Below are 17,408 nucleotides of genomic sequence, written 5' to 3'. Positions count from 1 at the left end.
TTCTTTTTCTTGTTGTCTGTTGGTAGAGTTGGATCTCCCGATTGTGATACTCTCTCCATATTCAAAAAATAAAAACATTTGAAAGTGTTTTAATGTACAATTGGTAAATTAAATGAGAAGAATTAGTAAAGTAAGAGAGAGTAAAGGAAAAATGAGTAAAGTATGCGAAAAGAAGAGAAAAAGTACTGAAAGTAGAATTAGTAGATTGTGGGATCCATGTCTTAAAATAGAAAGATTCTAAAGTTTCTATATTTAAGGAACGAATCAAAACGGAAATAGTTGCTATTTTAAAAAAACGGAGGGATTATTTTATTTGAGGTACGCAGATGCTCTAATTAAAGTTCCGTCTACATTTATTTTTGTTTTGTTATCAGAATCAGAGTAGTGGAAAATAAAATAGCCCCAACCACCACTCTATTCACCTACCCCTCTTGACACCAAAAGGAATCATCTAAGTTCTAACATACCTAACCAACCCCAACTTAATACTACCAACACTGTTTTTTGTTATACTACATGCATTATGGCATTGTCACATTCTATATTGGCATGTATATAGCGGTTCATTATTATTATTATTATTATTATTATTATTATTATTATTATTATTATTATACACCTAACAAGATATTGTATCTAATTTTTGTATTTAGGCATTGGCGATTAAGATATTAGGCTCACACGTACGGCACACACAATAATAACTTAGGGATCTTAGAGAAATATTCAACCATGAAAAGAAAACAATTTAATTATGACTTGATATGGAGCATATAATTACAAGTTACAACTCCATGCGTTCCATGAATAGTCAATTTTCCCAAAATTCACGTGTTCATTTAATATGTTCTGAAAAATAAATCTGTCACATATTTATTCATTATAATAAGTTGTAAATTGAAAGAAAATAATCAATACGATGCGTCTCTTTTGATCAATACTTGAATCAGTTTGCATGAAGTGAAGTACATGCATTATTAGTTATAGAACAAATATGTGTATGCAAAAAAAATAATGATGAAGAATATAGAGACGATATCTTTACCAATGGGATTTACTAGTAGTTTTTTTTTTTACAATATCACGCCACCGACACAACATAATTAGGCTTCAGCTATGATTTATTCAAAGTAGGGTTGCTGCAGTCAATATTTGCATCATTGCATGATATAATTTGAATTTGAAGTGTCACTCTATCCACCATTACTCGTCTGATTTCTTATTTTAATTTGTTTGTTGATACTTGTCACACTTATTAATTTTAGTAATGGATCCTATGCTAGATTTATTCTATTCACATTTTGTTATAAACTAATGCTAGGATCCACAATTCTATTAATTTTTTCAATCAACTTTTTATTACATTTCTTAAATATTAAACCCCCTGTTGAATCAGAGCGTGACGTTTAGCGTGGATGGAGAGAGTAAAATATATCCCAACATTTAACACTCATAAATTGACTCAGTGGTCTGTCTGATGTTACACGAAGGAAAAAACGACTCCCCCACCTCACCCAAACAACTATTTATAGTCTCGCACGTCTTTGATATTTTATTTTTTGGTATACTAACCCAAACAAGAAAATACAAACATTAATTTCATCATAATCCAAGTCCCAAAAGAAATGTAGAATGACTAATCAAAATTGTGACCGCAGAAATTAAGGAAAGGTGGGAGTCAATGTGGCCCATGCAATACACGTGTTTCAAATTAATCGATTTGGAATACAATTATTCGTTAGCTTCTTTTACCGAGAGGAAAAGAATTATACTACTCTCTCCGTCCGTGATTAAATGTCTCATATTTAACTCGCACGGATTTTAAGAAATTATTTGATTTTATGTAGTAAAGTGGGTAGAAAAGTTAGTGGAATATGAGACATGTTTTTATATATTGGTTTTATAATAAAATGGGAATGAAATGAGTTAGTGGAATATAGGGTCCACTTATCAAATACTTCAGCTGTTTTTTTAAATATAGCAACTATTTCCATTTTGGACCGTTCCTTAAAAATAGAAACTTTAGAATATTTCTGTTTTAGGACATAAACCCCACAATCCACTAACTCTACTTTCACTACTTTTTCTCTTCCTCTCTTTTACTTTACTCATTTTTCTTTTCCCCTCTCTTATTTTACCAATTGTGCATTAAAACCCGTGTCGTTTCAAATGTTCTATTTTTTGAATATAGAGGGAGTATAGTAAAAGTGAAATGAGACATTTATTGGCGGACGGACGAAAAAAGGAAAAGGTGACATTTAATGACGGAGGAGAGAGTAGTATATTTGGATCCTAGACAAAATTCAAAAGTACATTTGAGCAATCGTTGGTGAGATCGAAAAGTTTATTCACCAAGCAAGCCTTAGAGCATCCACAATGGGACGCCCGATGCGTGCCATCGTCCGCCTCATTATGGGTGCCCGCCATCGTCCGCGCCCTACGCCCATGCCCGATGCATCGTTCGCGGGTGAAGCGCAGACGATGGCCTATCGTCCGCGTCATCGTCCACGCCATTGTGAGCTCGGCGGATGTTGGGCCCGGACGATAGACAATCGTCCGCGCCATCGGGCGCCCTATTGCGGGATCAGCAGACGATGGTCGCGGACGATGCCACGTGTTTTTTATTTTTGTATAAATACCCCTACCCCACCTTCATTTGTAACGTTTAATTTTCACGATTTCACTCTCGAAACTCACATTTTTATATTATTTCGACGAAATGGATGCAAGTCCCAACAGTCCGATGTTTGGTGAGAAGCGTTGGCCGGGTACAGAACCCGACGAATATCAGTCGTTCGACGCCAACACACAATACGATCCCGAATTCAGTACGGAATCGTACGGTTTGGATGACATGGAGTCGTCTCCAAACCGACCCGTCGCCCCCTCCCACCGAGTCGCCGCCGCCGACGCCACCCCATCCGCCGCCGCCACGGCTTCCGCCGCCGCCAAAAAGAAGCGGAACCAGCAACGCACGTACAAGTTGCCACCTCCGGGAACGTGTGAAGAGTACGCTCCCGGCCGTACGAACTACCAGCCGGATGAAACCTTCGTATTGGCGAGCTGTTTGGTGGATATATCAGAGGACCCGATATTCGCGAACAACCAGAGGCAGCAGGCGTACTGGGAGCGCATCCCCGAGTGCTACAATGCGGCGAAGCCGCTGAGCGCGTACAAGTGCCAACGGGAGCAGCTCCGCAAGTACTAGGACCAGGTGAAGAGGCAAATCAACCTGTTCTCGTCGGAGTACGAGAAGTGCGCGAGGGTGCAGGGAGCGGCGAGAGCTTGTGCGACGTGCGCGCTAAAGCGTTGTTGTCGTACCAATCCCTGTACGACGAATTCAAGCACGAGTCCATCTGGGCGCTCTTGAGGGGCAAGCAGAAGTTCCAAGATGGGATTCTGCACACCGGGGCGACAAAGAGGACGAAGACCACCGAAGCTAGTGGTTACACGAGCAGCGAAAGCGGAACTTGTCCGGTGGACCTCAACCGGACGTACGAGGACATTGAGAGTTCCGTCACACCGATGTCCTCCCTGCGTCCCATAGGCGTCAAGGCTGCGAAGGCGGCGACATCATCCTCGACCGCCGCCGCGCCATCGCCGATCCCGGCCCCGAGCACGACGGCCGCCGCGTATGAGTCGTTGGCAGCAGGCTCGATGGCGAAGACGTTGTTGCAGACGCACAAGGCCCTCAAGAAGTGTACGGACCCCGCCGAAGCCGAAATTCTCTGGGGGTTAATCGATGAGTTGCGCCGGAAGTTGGGAATTGCATAGATTAGCCAACTTGAATCGGGTAATTTTTGTGTAATTATTAATGCAATATTCGCCTGTTTTTGGTTGCTCGTTGTGTTTTTAAATTAGTTTGCATTATATATTTAAAAACATATAAATTAATTAACAGAACAATATTAAAACATATAAGGCGCCTTAGAGCGCCCCATTACATGTGGGAGGGTAGGAGGATAAAACTGCTGACGTGGCGCGTCATAGGGCGCCCCATTGTAGATGCTATTAGAGGACTATTAGAGCATCTCCAATGCTGGCGGACGTCAAATAGCCGTCAAATAGCCTTCACACTGCCACATCATCAGCACTACAATTCTCCTGCCACATCAGCTTGCCACATCAACTGGACATCAAATAGCCATCAAATAGCCTTCACACTACCTATCCACATCACTAATAACAATTATATAATTTAATTTACAATTGTATCAACATACATAATTTAATTTACGAGACAAATACGGAAAATTCGAATAATAATATTAAAATTTAAAAAGTACATTACTTTTAAAAAAAAGTACAACAATTTAAAAAAATTACAAAAAGTAAAAAGTACATTAATTTAAAAAAGTAAAACAAAATCACTCATCGCCGCCGTCCTCGTCTCCGTCGTCGCCCAACGCTTCTTCACTTCCGTCGCCGCCGCCTCCGTCGCCACCTACGCCGCGGCTATTCCCGCCGGTGTCCCTCCTCATCGCCTCCAGTTCTTCACGCTGGCTCTGGAGCAATACGCGAAGAAAATCCTTCACCTCGGGGTCCACCGCCGCTTGGAAGTCGGCTAAGGTCTTCACCATTTGAGCGCGCGTTTGTTGGCGCGCGAAGAATTTGAGCTCCTCGGTAGACCTGCCGAGGGGGGATGCCGAATGGACATCCTGGGAACTCGGTGTGCCCCCCCTCGCAACCTGCTGCGCCCGCCTTTGCCCAACCGGGCGAGGTCGGCGACCGAACGACCGAGGAGTCGGGACCTCCTGGGCCGTCTCGGGGAGGTCTGACGAACCACCGCTGCTGCCGCTATAATCTCCGGTATAGTTCAGTCTCTGCCTCTTCGGCCAGCCAGCGTCGACGCCTGCCCGGAATTTCTCCGACTCGTTGAGCACAACGTAGCAGTTCCAGTAGGTGAACTCATAGTACTTCTTATCCGGATCGGGGTAGGCTCTTTCCGCAATCCTCCTGCAGTCTTCCTCTGTTTGGCCACTGGTCTGCATGCGGAGGGCGTTGGCGTACAAACCCGAAAATCGAGAGACGCCAGCCCTGATTCGGTCCCAGCACTTCCGGACCTCCTCCCCGGTGCACGGTCTCCCTTCAGGGCAAAATGCCCTGTAGGCTGCAGCTATCTTCGCCCACAAGTTGACGATCCTCTGGTTGTTTGAAACGAGAGGATCGTCGCAAACACTCACCCACGCCTTGGCAACCGCAACGTTCTCCGCGTCCGTCCACTTCCTCCGGCCCCGGATTTCGGCGCGGGGCTGCGACGACTCGCCGACCTTCTTCGCCTTGCCCTTCTTCTTACCCCGCCCTACTCCCTGGCTTTGAATGAGAGTTTCAGAAACGTCGTTAATATCAAAACCCAAGTCCGCTAAGGAGAAGGTCTCCGAATACTGTGCATCCGTTGGGGTCGATGTGTGCGAAGAACCGGTGGAAAAATCAAAAGTCGGCCGATAGGCGTTGTCCCCCCCGTGCGTCGCCTGCGACTGTGGAATCATATGTTGCGCCGGTGGCATCATCTGCTGCGCCGGTGGCTGCATGCCGGGTGCCCACCCCGGCATCATCTGCATAGGGGGCTGCATGCCGGGTGCCCACCCCGGAATCATCTGCTGCCACGGGTACACGTTGTAGTACCCGCTCATTGGAGGCCAACCACCTCCCCCAGGAGCCGGGGAAGTATGGGACCCTGCCCCGGGAGTCGGGGGCGTCTGAGACCCTACACCGGGAGCCGGGGGAGTCTGAGACCATCCCCCGGGATTAACTGGAGTACCTTCGTAGTTGTTCTCCATTGCTCGTTATTGATCTTGTACAGAAAGTAAGGTAGAGAGAGAGTACTCGTTAAAACAAGTGGTGCGAATGAAAATGAGGTTCAACGCGCGTATATATTGTGTTTTGCGAAAAAAAAAAAAAAAATATTTAAATCCGACGCCGGTTTGGCGCCGATCCGGGAGCCACAATGGCGCCCGTGAGGATCGGCGTGGGAACCGGCGTCAGCGCGGGAATCGGCATGGCGACGCCGATTTTGACGCCGATTTCGCCCACGCCGGTTCCAATGGTTCGGCGTCAAACCGGCGTGGGCGAAAAATCGGCGCTCCGGTGGTGACGCCGACCATTGGAGATGCTCTTAATGTGTTTTATGCTGGTGTATGACCGGAATATGGTACCAGTATTTAGGATTTGATAGATCATGTTTGTTTATGCTGTAAGAATTGAGATATAAGTGATTTAATTTTCAACTCAAAGGTTCGTCACTATTTTCTACAGTATTTTAATATTAAAGCTATGATTTAATTTTCAACTCAAAGGTTCGTCACTATTTTCTGCAGTATTTTAATATTAAAGCTAATGTCAAACATTCGTCCATTTCATTACATATGACACATTTCTTTTTTACATGTGTTATAAAAAAATCATAATAAATATAGTTAAATTAAACATAAAGTAAAGTAAGAAAAAGAATAATTTTTTTTCTTACAATAGTTTTTTATAATTTTTTCAGAAAAAGTACGGAAAAAAATATGAGGACTATATATTGATTTAGAATAATAACATGACCAGAATCGGACTATACGAAATCTATATCGATTTAGGCCATCCGCAATGGGCGGACGATGGCACGCCCGATGGCGCGCATCGTCCGCGCCATCGATCGTCCGCGCCCATTGCGGATACGGACGATAGGTCGCGGACGATCGTCGCGGCCGATACTAAGGGCGCGGAGGATGGCGCGCCCGATGCCTATCGTCTGCGCCATCGTCCGCCCCATTGTGGCGTACACGGACGATGGCTGCGGACGATAGGCATCGGGCGCGCCATCGTCCTCCCCATTGTGGCGTACACGGACGATAGGTCGCGGACGATGGCGCAAGCGTGAGCAACTCCGCAAGCACTGGGATCAAGTGAAGAAGCAAGTGAACTTGTACGCGGCGGAGTTCGAGAAGTGCGCGCGGGCACAGGGGAGCGGCGAGAGCTGGGAAGACGTGCGTGCTAAAGCGATATTGTCGTACCGGTCGATGTTCGGCGAGTTCAAGCACGAGGCCATCTGGACGCTTTTGAGGGACAAGCAGAAATTCCAAGGTGGAATTCTGCACACTAGTGCGCCAAAGAGGATGAAGACCACCGAAGTTGGTGGTTACACGAGCAGCGGCAGCGGCAATCAACCGGTTGACCTCAACCGGTTGTACGTGGACGACAGCGGTTCCGGCACACCGATGTCCTCCCGACGTCCTCCCGGCGTCAAGGCTGCGAAGGCCAAAGGGAAGGCGGCCGCGACCTCATCCTCGACCGCTGCAACCCCACCTCCGCTCCCGGAAATGCTCCCGCCCCAGGCAGCCGAAGTGTATTCGTCGTTGGCGACAGCGTCGATGGCGAGGACGTTGTTGGAGACGCACAAGGCCCTCAAGAAGTGTACCGACCCCGACGAAGCCGAATACCTCCGGGCATTGATAGATGAACTGCGTCGGAAGTTGGGAATTGCACCGACTTAGTTTTTTTTTTTGTAAGTTGAACGGTGTAACTTCTTTTTTTATTAATGTGTCCCCGTTTGTTATTTCGACCTTTTTATTTACTCGTTATTAATTGTTAGTTGAAAACATTTAAATCAATTAAACAAATAAATAAAATGATGATGTGGCGCGCCATAGGGCGCGCCTTAGGGCGCGCCTTAGGGCGCCCCACTGCAGGTGGGGAGGTAGGAGGATAAAACTGCTGACGTGGCGCGCCATAGGGCGCGCCTTAGGGCGCGCCTTAGGGCGCCCCATTGCTAATGCCCTTAGATTAACAACATGACCAGAATCGGACGATACGAAATAAATCAACGTGAATTGTTATGCTTGTGAGATACAGCAATAGTTTAATAGATTTGCATAGACGAAATCCAAATTAAGGGCCGTTGAGTTTAGTTATATTTCAATTTAAATATTTCTATCCAAATCTATAATATCTCCAACGCTTGAACTCGTCTGTCGACCATGCATCGGTCTTCGTAAACAATTTTCCTCTTTTTTATCATTGCAACATTTCTTATTGCATTTTGCTACCACAAATCACAGCTTTTAAATAGCAATGAAAAGTCTGATGAATTTCTGAACTCCTCACCATCATTTTTGCACTTGCTTTTTCGAGCTAAGAGCAGGAAAATAACACGAGGTATGAATAAAAAATTACTATACTTTCTTCATCTTCTTCCCCCTTTTTACTGCAAAAATACCGTTATATTTTGGATCTTTCTTGCATCCTCGTGCTTCCGTGAGCTTTTATTGCATGATGTTTGTCCGATTCTTGTTTTAGTCTTTTAGTTCCCTTGTTACAGATTCAGTTTTTTATTCTTGAGTTGAATTATTTAATGTTATACACTCTGTTTTTTGCAACTTTGACTTTCGAATGATTTTTGCAGTCATCCATTTTCTTTCCCTCGCTTTCTCAGATTTACTTCATAATTCATTGTGTGTGGAAACCATTATCATCTCCACCTTTGCAAAATCTCATCTTTTTTCCGACAAGATCTGATATAGCTATTTATTTTTGCTCTGGTTCATGTGGTGATTTGGTCCACCACCTGTCTGCTTCAATGTCTCAGCAATTTTTCTTCATCTGATTATTTATTGACTAATTATTACACTCACATTCGAATCTGCATAAAAAACTGGGACATTGGTGTAGTTCATGATATTGAGGCCTAGATTTGAATCAACATTTCTAACCAAGTAATCTCTGTTTTCTCAGAGCTATAAAGATGGTGGTTTGAGACTTGATGTGCCATAAAAAAATGTCTTGGATCACAACACTTTCTTGCTCTAGCTCTGAGGTGCTGTCATCAGGGAGCTCACCTTTGCAATGGCTGAGATTCATCTTTCTCTCTCCATGCCCTCAAAGAGCACTCATATCTGCTGTAGACATCTTATTCTTGATCGTCTTGCTCTTCTTTGCTGTCCAAAAGCTCTATTCGAGATTCACCGCTACTCGCCACTCAAATGGTGAGATCAGTACTCCTTTGATCAGTAGCAAAACTGATCCTGTTAGAACCAATGTATGGTTCAAGCTCGTCCTGCTCGTCTCGTTGCTGGTTGCACTTGTTTCGTCTGTTTTTTGCGTACTTGCTTTAAGCAGGACTGCTGAGTCGGCCTGGCAGACCGTGGATGGGTTGTATTGGTTGTTCCAAGCGATTACTTATTTAGTGATTGCTGTTCTTATTATTCACGAGAAGAGATTTCGAGCAACGACACACCCAGTGACTCTCCGAGCATATTGGATTGTGCAGTTTGCTGTTTTGGTGCTGTTCTTTGCTTCTTCTCTCACACGTTTGATATCTTTCCAAGAAAGTGGCTCAGAGTTGAGAGTAGATGACATTGGCTCGATTATCATGTTCCCTTTATCCGTCGTGCTTCTTGCAGCTGGAATCAGAGGGGCGACTGGTGTTGAGGTGGTGAGGGATCATCAGTCAGTGGATTCAGAAACTCATGAGTTTGAAGAAATTTTGGATGACTCGGTCACTGGGTATGCTTCAGCTTCCGTTATCTCGAAGATGTTTTGGATTTGGTTGAATCCCCTTTTGAATAAAGGCTACACGGCGCCCCTCAAGCTCGAGGACGTGCCTAGCCTCTCACCGGAGCACAAGGCAGAGCGGATGTCGGGTCTCTTCCAAAAGAACTGGCCTAAGCCCGAGGAGAACTCGAAACACCCTGTTGTGAAGACGCTGGTTCGCTGCTTCTGGAAGCACCTCGCCTTCACTGCCTTCCTTGCGCTTCTGAGGCTCTGCGTGATGTACGTTGGGCCCACGCTGATCCAAGGGTTCGTTGATTTCACAGCAGGGAAGGCCACTTCCCCTTATGAGGGATACTACCTCGTGTCTGTTCTGTTAGTTGCTAAATTTGTTGAGGTGTTGAGCTCTCACCAGTTCAACTTCCACACGCAGAAGCTCGGGATGCTTATCCGTTCCACGCTTATTACATCCTTGTATAAGAAGGGGTTGAGGTTGTCTGGCTCAGCAAGACAAGCTCATGGGATCGGACAGATTGTGAACTACATGGCTGTCGATGCTCAGCAGCTGTCAGATATGATGCTTCAGCTGCATTCGCTGTGGCTTATGCCGATGCAGATGGCAGTGGCGTTGGTCATCCTTTACCAGTATCTTGGCACTGCGACTTTGGCAGCGCTGGTCGGGCTTGGCTTGGTCATTCTCTTTGTGGTGTTTCGTACCAGGATGAACAACAGGTACCAATTTCAGATCATGAGGAACCGCGACTCGAGAATGAAGGCCACAAACGAAATGCTGAGCTACATGCGTGTGATCAAGTTCCAGGCATGGGAGGAACACTTCAACAAGAGGATTCAGTCGTTTCGAGAGACAGAGTATAAGTGGCTGTCCAAGTTTATGTACTCGGTCTCGACTAACATCATCGTGCTGTGGAGCACGCCGGGTGTCATCTCCACGATCACGTTTGGTAGTGCTCTCCTCCTTGGCTTCCCACTCACTGTTGGCACAGTGTTCACAGCAACCTCGCTGTTGAAGATGCTGCAGGAGCCGATCCGGACATTCCCCCAGTCGATGATCTCCCTGTCGCAGGCCATCATTTCTCTACAGAGGCTGGATAAGTTCATGACTAGTGCAGAGTTGGTGGATGACACAGTGGAGCGTGTTGAAGGATGTGACAGCGATATTGCTGTGGAGGTTAGAGATGGGACGTTTAGCTGGGATGACGAGAGCAAGGAGGAGGTAGTCAAGAATTTAAATTTTGAGATAAGGAAAGGGGAGCTTTCGGCTATTGTTGGGACAGTCGGATCAGGGAAGTCTTCCCTTCTTGCAGCAATTCTTGGTGAGATGTACAAATTATCTGGGAAGGTACAATTCTACTTTGTTTTCGTAACAGCATTATAATGTCTTCTTGTTGGACGTTGGTTTGTCGTTAACATAAGCATAAAACTGTGCTTTCTACACATAGGTTAGAGTCTGTGGTACCACTGCCTACGTTGCTCAGACTGCGTGGATCCAAAATGGGACGATACAAGAAAACATATTGTTTGGTTTGCCGATGAATGGGAAGAAATACAAGGAAGCTATCAGAGTTTGTTGCTTGGAGAAGGACTTGGAAATAATGGAGTTTGGAGATCAAACTGAGATTGGAGAGCGCGGTATCAATCTGAGTGGCGGCCAGAAGCAACGGATTCAGCTTGCACGAGCCGTTTATCAGGATTGTGATATTTATCTTCTCGATGATGTGTTTAGCGCTGTTGATGCTCACACGGGATCAGATATTTTCAAGGTACCAAACCCCTATAATGTACATCGTGAGATGGCTTAGTAATCGAGCATTTTGGGCCCATTTTGATCGAGAGTCGTGCTGAGACTTGCTCGTTAATGTTTGTAGCTTGATCCCTCTTTTGCAGGAATGTGTTAGAGGGATTCTTCGAGACAAGACTGTTATACTTGTTACACACCAAGTCGACTTCTTGCATAATGTTGAGCAGATCCTAGTACGTGGAAAGCCTTTTCATTTGCAAATATTGAAACTTATTCTAATGTTATGAATGCAACATTTGAACTTGAATTTGGCTTCTTGAACCAGGTTATGAGAGAAGGCTCCATCGTTCAATCCGGGAAGTACGACAGCCTACTGGATTCTGGACTGGACTTCACGGCTTTAGTCGCTGCCCATGAAGCCTCTATGGAACTCGTTGATGTGGAGACAAAAAATGAGGACATTGCCTCCCCGAAGGTGAAAACTCAAAAATCTTTCAAACTAGGAGAAGCAAACGGAGAAAGTAACTCTCAAGAGAAATCCGAGCATGACAAGGGAAATTCCAAGCTCATCAAAGAGGAAGAGAGAGCCACTGGGAAAGTGAGCTTGGAAGTTTACAAGCTGTATGGCACGGAGTCATTTGGATGGTGTGGGGTCGTGGCCTTGCTGTTTTTCTCCGTGGCATGGCAGGGGAGTATGATGGCAAGTGATTACTGGTTGGCGTATGAAACTTCAGATGCGAACGCAGATTCATTCAGCCCTTCCCTATTCATCTCTGTCTACGCCATCTTTGCAGCAGTCGCGGTGGTTTTCATTTTCATAAGGAGCATTTTGGTTGCGGTTATGGGATTAAAGACGTCCCAGATATTCTTCTTGCAGATTCTTCGTAGCATCCTGCATGCACCTATGTCGTTCTTTGACACAACGCCCTCTGGAAGAATCTTGACTCGGGTAACTAAAATCATGAGAAAACCACAATTTTGGAAAGTTTAAGATTCATACACTAAGAAACTGATCATCATCTCTTCACTCATTATGCAGGCATCGACTGATCAAACCAATGTAGATATCCTAATCCCTTTCTTCAGTAGCCTCACCCTTTCGATGTTTGTAACTCTGCTCAGCATCATAATCATCACGTGCCAGTACACTTGGCCGACCGTTATCCTCGTGATTCCTCTTGGCTGGCTGAATTTCTGGTACCGGGTAGGCCGTCCTCCTCTCCTCTCGTTGTTTGGCATGTTGGTTTTCTCTTATTAAAATAATGTAAATACGTGCTTCTTGTGTTTTTTTGTAGGGTTATTACCTCTCGACATCTCGCGAATTGACTCGACTTGATTCCATCACAAAAGCACCAGTCATTCATCATTTTTCAGAGAGCATCACGGGCGTCATGACAATCCGCTGCTTCAGGAAGCAGGAGAGCTTCTGCAACGAGAATTTGAACCGTGTAAACGGAAATCTGCGAATGGATTTCCACAACAACGGATCCAATGAATGGCTTGGATTTCGTCTGGAACTAATGGGAAGCTTCATCCTCTGCATGTCTGCATTGTTCATGACAATATTACCTAGCAGCATTATCGCGCCAGGTTTGACATTTGCCTCAAATCTAGATAGTGTTCCTGCATTGGCCTAAGCGTATAAGATTGATTTTTGACTAGATTAACGACACTGTTGCTTCTTTCTATCACTACTTTAACGTGATCCAAATCTGATTGAATCTTGCAGAGAACGTCGGTATGGCTCTCTCGTATGGTTTGTCACTAAACACGACATTGTTTTGGGCCATATACACGAGTTGCTTTTTGGAGAATAAAATGGTTTCGGTTGAGAGGATAAAACAGTTCACCATCATACCATCTGAGGCCGAATGGAAGAAAGAGGACTCCACCCCTCCGCCTAACTGGCCATTGCGTGGAGACGTTGAGCTCAACAACGTGCAGGTACGCTCATGATTTTCGTTTGCTATAGTCTTTGGAACCTTTTGATGGCAAAACAACAGCTGTGAAGCTGAGAAAACATGAGTATCTGATTAAATGGTTGCATCTTGGATGGAGCAGGTCAGGTATCGTCCGGATACGCCTCTGGTTCTCAAGGGGATCAGCCTGAGCATATCCGGGGGCGAAAAGATCGGAGTTGTTGGTCGGACGGGAGGTGGGAAATCAACCCTGATCCAAGTTTTGTTCAGATTGGTTGAGCCATCTGGTGGGAAGATCGTGATCGATGGCATTGATATCTCGGGACTAGGGCTTCATGATCTGAGGTCTCGCTTTGGAATCATACCTCAAGAACCGGTTCTTTTTGAAGGAACCGTGAGGAGCAACATCGACCCTACAGGTGTCTACTCAGATGACGAAATTTGGAAGGTAGCTTGCTTTTCTATGCAATACAAAATGTTGCAGAATCATGAAATGGTTGATCTGATTCTGCCGAAAAATGTTGTTATGCAGGGCCTCGAACGCTGTCAGCTTAAGGACGTTGTGTCTTCAAAACAGGGAAAGCTTGATTCATCAGGTAACCGACTCGCATATCCCCCCATCAACGCTTGCTTTAGTTACTGACCCGCTCGTTATCTGACTCAGTTACTGGCAATGGCGACAACTGGAGTGTCGGGCAGAGGCAGCTACTCTGCCTTGGAAGAGTGATGCTGAAGAAGAGCAGACTCTTGTTCATGGATGAAGCAACCGCGTCCGTTGATTCTCACACGGACGGAGTGATCCAGAAGATTATTCGGGAAGATTTTGCCTCATGTACCATCATTAGCATCGCGCACAGGATACCAACAGTCATGGACTGTGACCGCGTGCTGGTCATAGATGCAGGGTTAGCCAAGGAGTTCGACAGCCCGGGCCACTTGCTCGAGAGGCCATCGCTGTTTGGTGCGCTGGTGCAGGAGTACGCCAACCGGTCAGCCGAGCTGTGACGAGGGAAATCCGCAGTCAAGACAGTGATATTACCACGACTACTTAACTTGTATCAAGATTTCATTTTTGGTGTTGGGAGAGAGAGGGGTTTGCAAGATCAACAAAGTTTGGCTAAATATGGAGGAAATAAGAGCACAAGGCAGTTGCCAACACTCATTGTAGCTGGTCTTTTATATTTTTTACTATTAAAATATATGAGAATGTATTGATTATGTTTGAATTCTGAGATACTATTATTAATTCATTGTAACTTAAGGAAATGCTAATTGAGTCAACAATCATCCATATGGTTGAACTAGATTGGTTTATACATATTAAGACAAGATCACATAAGGTGGATGTAAAAATAGAACTATTCCATTAAGCTCAGCTCATATCCCTGTGAATAAGCGGCACTGGGACTCCCAATGCTCCTTCGTCTGCTTAACTCTCTCTCGTTTTTCTGCTTTACGTCGTTCTGCCCAATATTCCGGGCAACTGCTGAGATAGAAAGGAAAAAAACAAGGGGTGAAAACACTTAGCTTGATTGAATAAAACCACCAGTTAAGACAGTTGGAGATTGATTGATTACCTTCGCCTCAATAGAATATGCAGCTCTTCCAAACGCACTGGAGCCTCGTATACTCGTTCCTGAAATCAGTTAAACGCGACATTACTAATAAGAACTGCCAGAGGAATGTATGATCAAGGTGAGGTAGAAATACCTCGCGACATATTGCACATTTCTGATCATGGCTAGCTGCCTTGAGACCATCCACGACGCTCACTGAAGCAGCTTTGCACGCGCAAATGTAACAGAACATGTGACCGCAGGCAAGAGAGACAGGGTCAAACAAGGTCTCCTGCAGATAACATTTGATCAGTGGTTAAAACATAGGAGAAACACACAAGCATGGAATGTGGTGCAACTCACTAAGCATATGGCACAGGTCAAGTCGATATCAAGCTTCACCGAATCAAAGAGCTCGCAGCACAAAGAAGGCTTCCCGTCGTTCAGCAAGAGGGAGCATCCCTCGAACAGTGCAGTGGAGTTTCTTGAGCTGGTAGAATTCGACGCTCTGAGGTTTATATGGAAAGCCATGAGCTCACAGAGCCATGGCGACTGGAGGATCTCGATGTGCTTGCTATGGGCTTGTGACTTGAAAGCTTGGCCTTGCTTGGAGTAGTGAATCTGTAGGAAATATGAGAAATGTTTAATGATGAGAGTTGTGAGATGATTTTATAGAGGTAAGAAATACCTTGTCGTATTTCTTGAGTATTTTGCGCATTGCAATGGCGTTGATGATGGCGTAGGTGACCAAGTCGCGGCCCTCTTGAGTGAGCTTGATGTGGTTCCCTTTGAGCTTGGCTTTGAACCAGATGGCACACCTGCTCAAGCCAGATGAGAGGTGCATCTGCAGCAATCTCCGGGCTCTAGCGTTGAAGAATCCGACTACTGCAGACATTTCCTCAAGAAGGGAAGGGAAGAATGTGCCATCACATACTACATAAGTCACACCCAATTCAGTAAACATAGATGAATTACGTTGTTATGTTATGAAGAAAGCTACTTATGTTATGTGTTTTGCTAATATCAACATGTGAGCATGCAGTGCACCAAATTATTTTGTGGATGTCGAGTCTTGCTTTCACTTCTAACTAATTTGCAATGGAGTTAGTTTCTTGATGGGATTAATCAAGTCCTAATTTTGCAGTTGTTCATTTTAATCCTAAATTTGCACTACTCCCATAATAATACATATATCTTCCACTTTGAAACAATTATAAGTAAGCAATGATGCACTAATAAGCAATAACACACACAATAAGAGAAGGTGCCATCTTTGTGCCAAACAAACCAGAAAATAACAAAATCCTAATAAATTAGACCAAATCTAAACAAAAGTGAAGAAATAAGTATAAAGAGAGATAAGGAACCTGAGCAATGCTGTGGGCAAGTATGATTGTTGAGATCAGTAAGAAGAGCAGCATCTAAATGACGAGGCTGTTTTGTGCATCTTTTCAAGATTTTCTTGAGTTTCTTGAAACCAACCCCAGGCAATTTCTTCTTCCCCTGCGCCTTCATGTATTCCTCATATTTCTTGCAGAACTTCATCTTAGATTAAATATATCTATTCCCCTTTCCTCCTAATTAATAGTAATACCTTCTCTCTTGATATCTCTGAGAATACAAATATATATGTATGTATGTATGTATGTATGTATAACTTAACTTGAAGAGACTCTCTCTCTCTGTGTTTCTAATAAGAAGAAAAAGAAAATGATGCGAAAATGAGTAATCCCTATATATAGCAATAGCAATAGCATAGGTTTAGACATGTGAAATCCGCGTGTTAGCATTAAGTGCGGCTTAATGACGTGTATTAAAGGATATGAATCACCCGAAAAAGTCAAATTCTCCTTCAGAACTTCACGCTAACTCATGCCAAAATAAGCTTCTCTTTCAGACATTTGTGTTATGCTTTCTATTTTCTTTTCTATACCATTAATATGGCGTAGTATTATTTGGTTTGGTTCAATTTTGATATTGATTTATTATTATGTTCTTCATTCACACACTCACATATTCTCATATTCATTTCTCCCTTGGGACTCAAATAATGTATGAGAATTGGTAACTAAATCAAGAAAGTGGTTGACTTTAATATGTTTGAATAATTAATTTTAATAACGAAATCAAAAGGATGGGGATTAACGAGAATAAATCATTATCAACTGGTAGTACAGCCGATTAAAGCATAAAATAATCTAGCAATTAATGACTTTTAATATTTGTCCAAATATAATGATTCAAAAAAGAATCTATAACTAAGTAGAATGGGTAATATGGTACTATTATTTGAGCATTAAATGTCACAATTAAATTACTAGCCTCCATAACTTCTTAAATTACTAGCCACCATAACTCTATACTCCCTCCCTCCGTCTCTAAATAATATGCACTTTAAGTTCGGCACGAGTTTTAATGCAAAATTAGTAAAGTAATAGAGAGGTAGAGAGAAAAAATAAATAAAGTATTGTTAGAGCATCTCCAATAAGCACGGACGTCAAATAGCCATCAAATAGCTTTCACACTGCCACATCATCAGCACTACAATTCTCCTGCCACATCAGCTTGCCACATCAACTGGACATCAAATAGCCCTCACATAGCCTTCACACTACATATCCACATCACTAATAACAATTATATAATTTAATTTACACTTGTATCAACATACGAAATTTAATTTACGAGACAAATACGGAAAAT

The 17,408-nt window shown here is 44.0% G+C and overlaps 2 protein-coding genes across 3 annotated transcripts; one reads left to right on the top strand and one right to left on the bottom strand.

Moving 5' to 3' along the window:
* Nucleotides 1-7,932: 7,932 nt before the first annotated feature.
* LOC121740847 (ABC transporter C family member 14-like) lies at nucleotides 7,933-14,415 on the top strand. The gene is made up of 11 exons (XM_042133478.1): nucleotides 7,933-8,139; nucleotides 8,716-10,831; nucleotides 10,932-11,252; nucleotides 11,377-11,463; nucleotides 11,556-12,179; nucleotides 12,270-12,434; nucleotides 12,526-12,820; nucleotides 12,960-13,174; nucleotides 13,292-13,597; nucleotides 13,682-13,745; nucleotides 13,814-14,415. The coding sequence occupies exons 2-11, from the start codon at nucleotides 8,744-8,746 to the stop codon at nucleotides 14,152-14,154; spliced, it is 4,506 nt and encodes a 1,501-aa protein (XP_041989412.1). The 5' UTR covers nucleotides 7,933-8,139; nucleotides 8,716-8,743; the 3' UTR covers nucleotides 14,155-14,415.
* Nucleotides 14,365-16,406, bottom strand: LOC121740848 (E3 ubiquitin-protein ligase BAH1-like). Of its 2 annotated transcripts, none has more exons than XM_042133479.1 (6): nucleotides 16,073-16,406; nucleotides 15,394-15,638; nucleotides 15,069-15,326; nucleotides 14,860-14,997; nucleotides 14,727-14,785; nucleotides 14,365-14,635 (listed from the first exon to the last, which is right to left on the bottom strand). In XM_042133479.1, the coding sequence occupies exons 1-6, from the start codon at nucleotides 16,248-16,250 to the stop codon at nucleotides 14,527-14,529; spliced, it is 987 nt and encodes a 328-aa protein (XP_041989413.1). In that variant the 5' UTR covers nucleotides 16,251-16,406; the 3' UTR covers nucleotides 14,365-14,526. The 2 variants fall into 2 exon arrangements, with proteins under 2 accessions (XP_041989413.1, XP_041989414.1); XM_042133480.1 differs by having other exon boundaries at nucleotides 14,365-14,632.
* Nucleotides 16,407-17,408: the final 1,002 nt, after the last annotated feature.

This window comes from Salvia splendens, chromosome 7, assembly GCF_004379255.2.
Source record: "Salvia splendens isolate huo1 chromosome 7, SspV2, whole genome shotgun sequence".
NCBI lineage: Eukaryota > Viridiplantae > Streptophyta > Magnoliopsida > Lamiales > Lamiaceae > Salvia > Salvia splendens.
Note: the sequence above shows the minus strand (reverse complement) of the source record. Positions and strands in the feature narration are given on the sequence as shown.

Coding starts and splice junctions, on each gene's coding strand:
- LOC121740847 (XM_042133478.1), top strand. CDS start 8,744: ATGTGCCATAAAAAAATGTCTTGGATCACAACACTTTCTTGCTCTAGC. Junction 10,832..10,931: donor TGTACAAATTATCTGGGAAG/GTACAATTCTAC, acceptor TTCTACACATAG/GTTAGAGTCTGTGGTACCAC. Junction 13,746..13,813: donor GGGAAAGCTTGATTCATCAG/GTAACCGACTCG, acceptor TATCTGACTCAG/TTACTGGCAATGGCGACAAC.
- LOC121740848 (XM_042133479.1), bottom strand. CDS start 16,250: ATGAAGTTCTGCAAGAAATATGAGGAATACATGAAGGCGCAGGGGAAG. Junction 15,639..16,072: donor TTGCCCACAGCATTGCTCAG/GTTCCTTATCTC, acceptor TGACTTATGTAG/TATGTGATGGCACATTCTTC. Junction 14,636..14,726: donor CATATTCTATTGAGGCGAAG/GTAATCAATCAA, acceptor TTTCTATCTCAG/CAGTTGCCCGGAATATTGGG.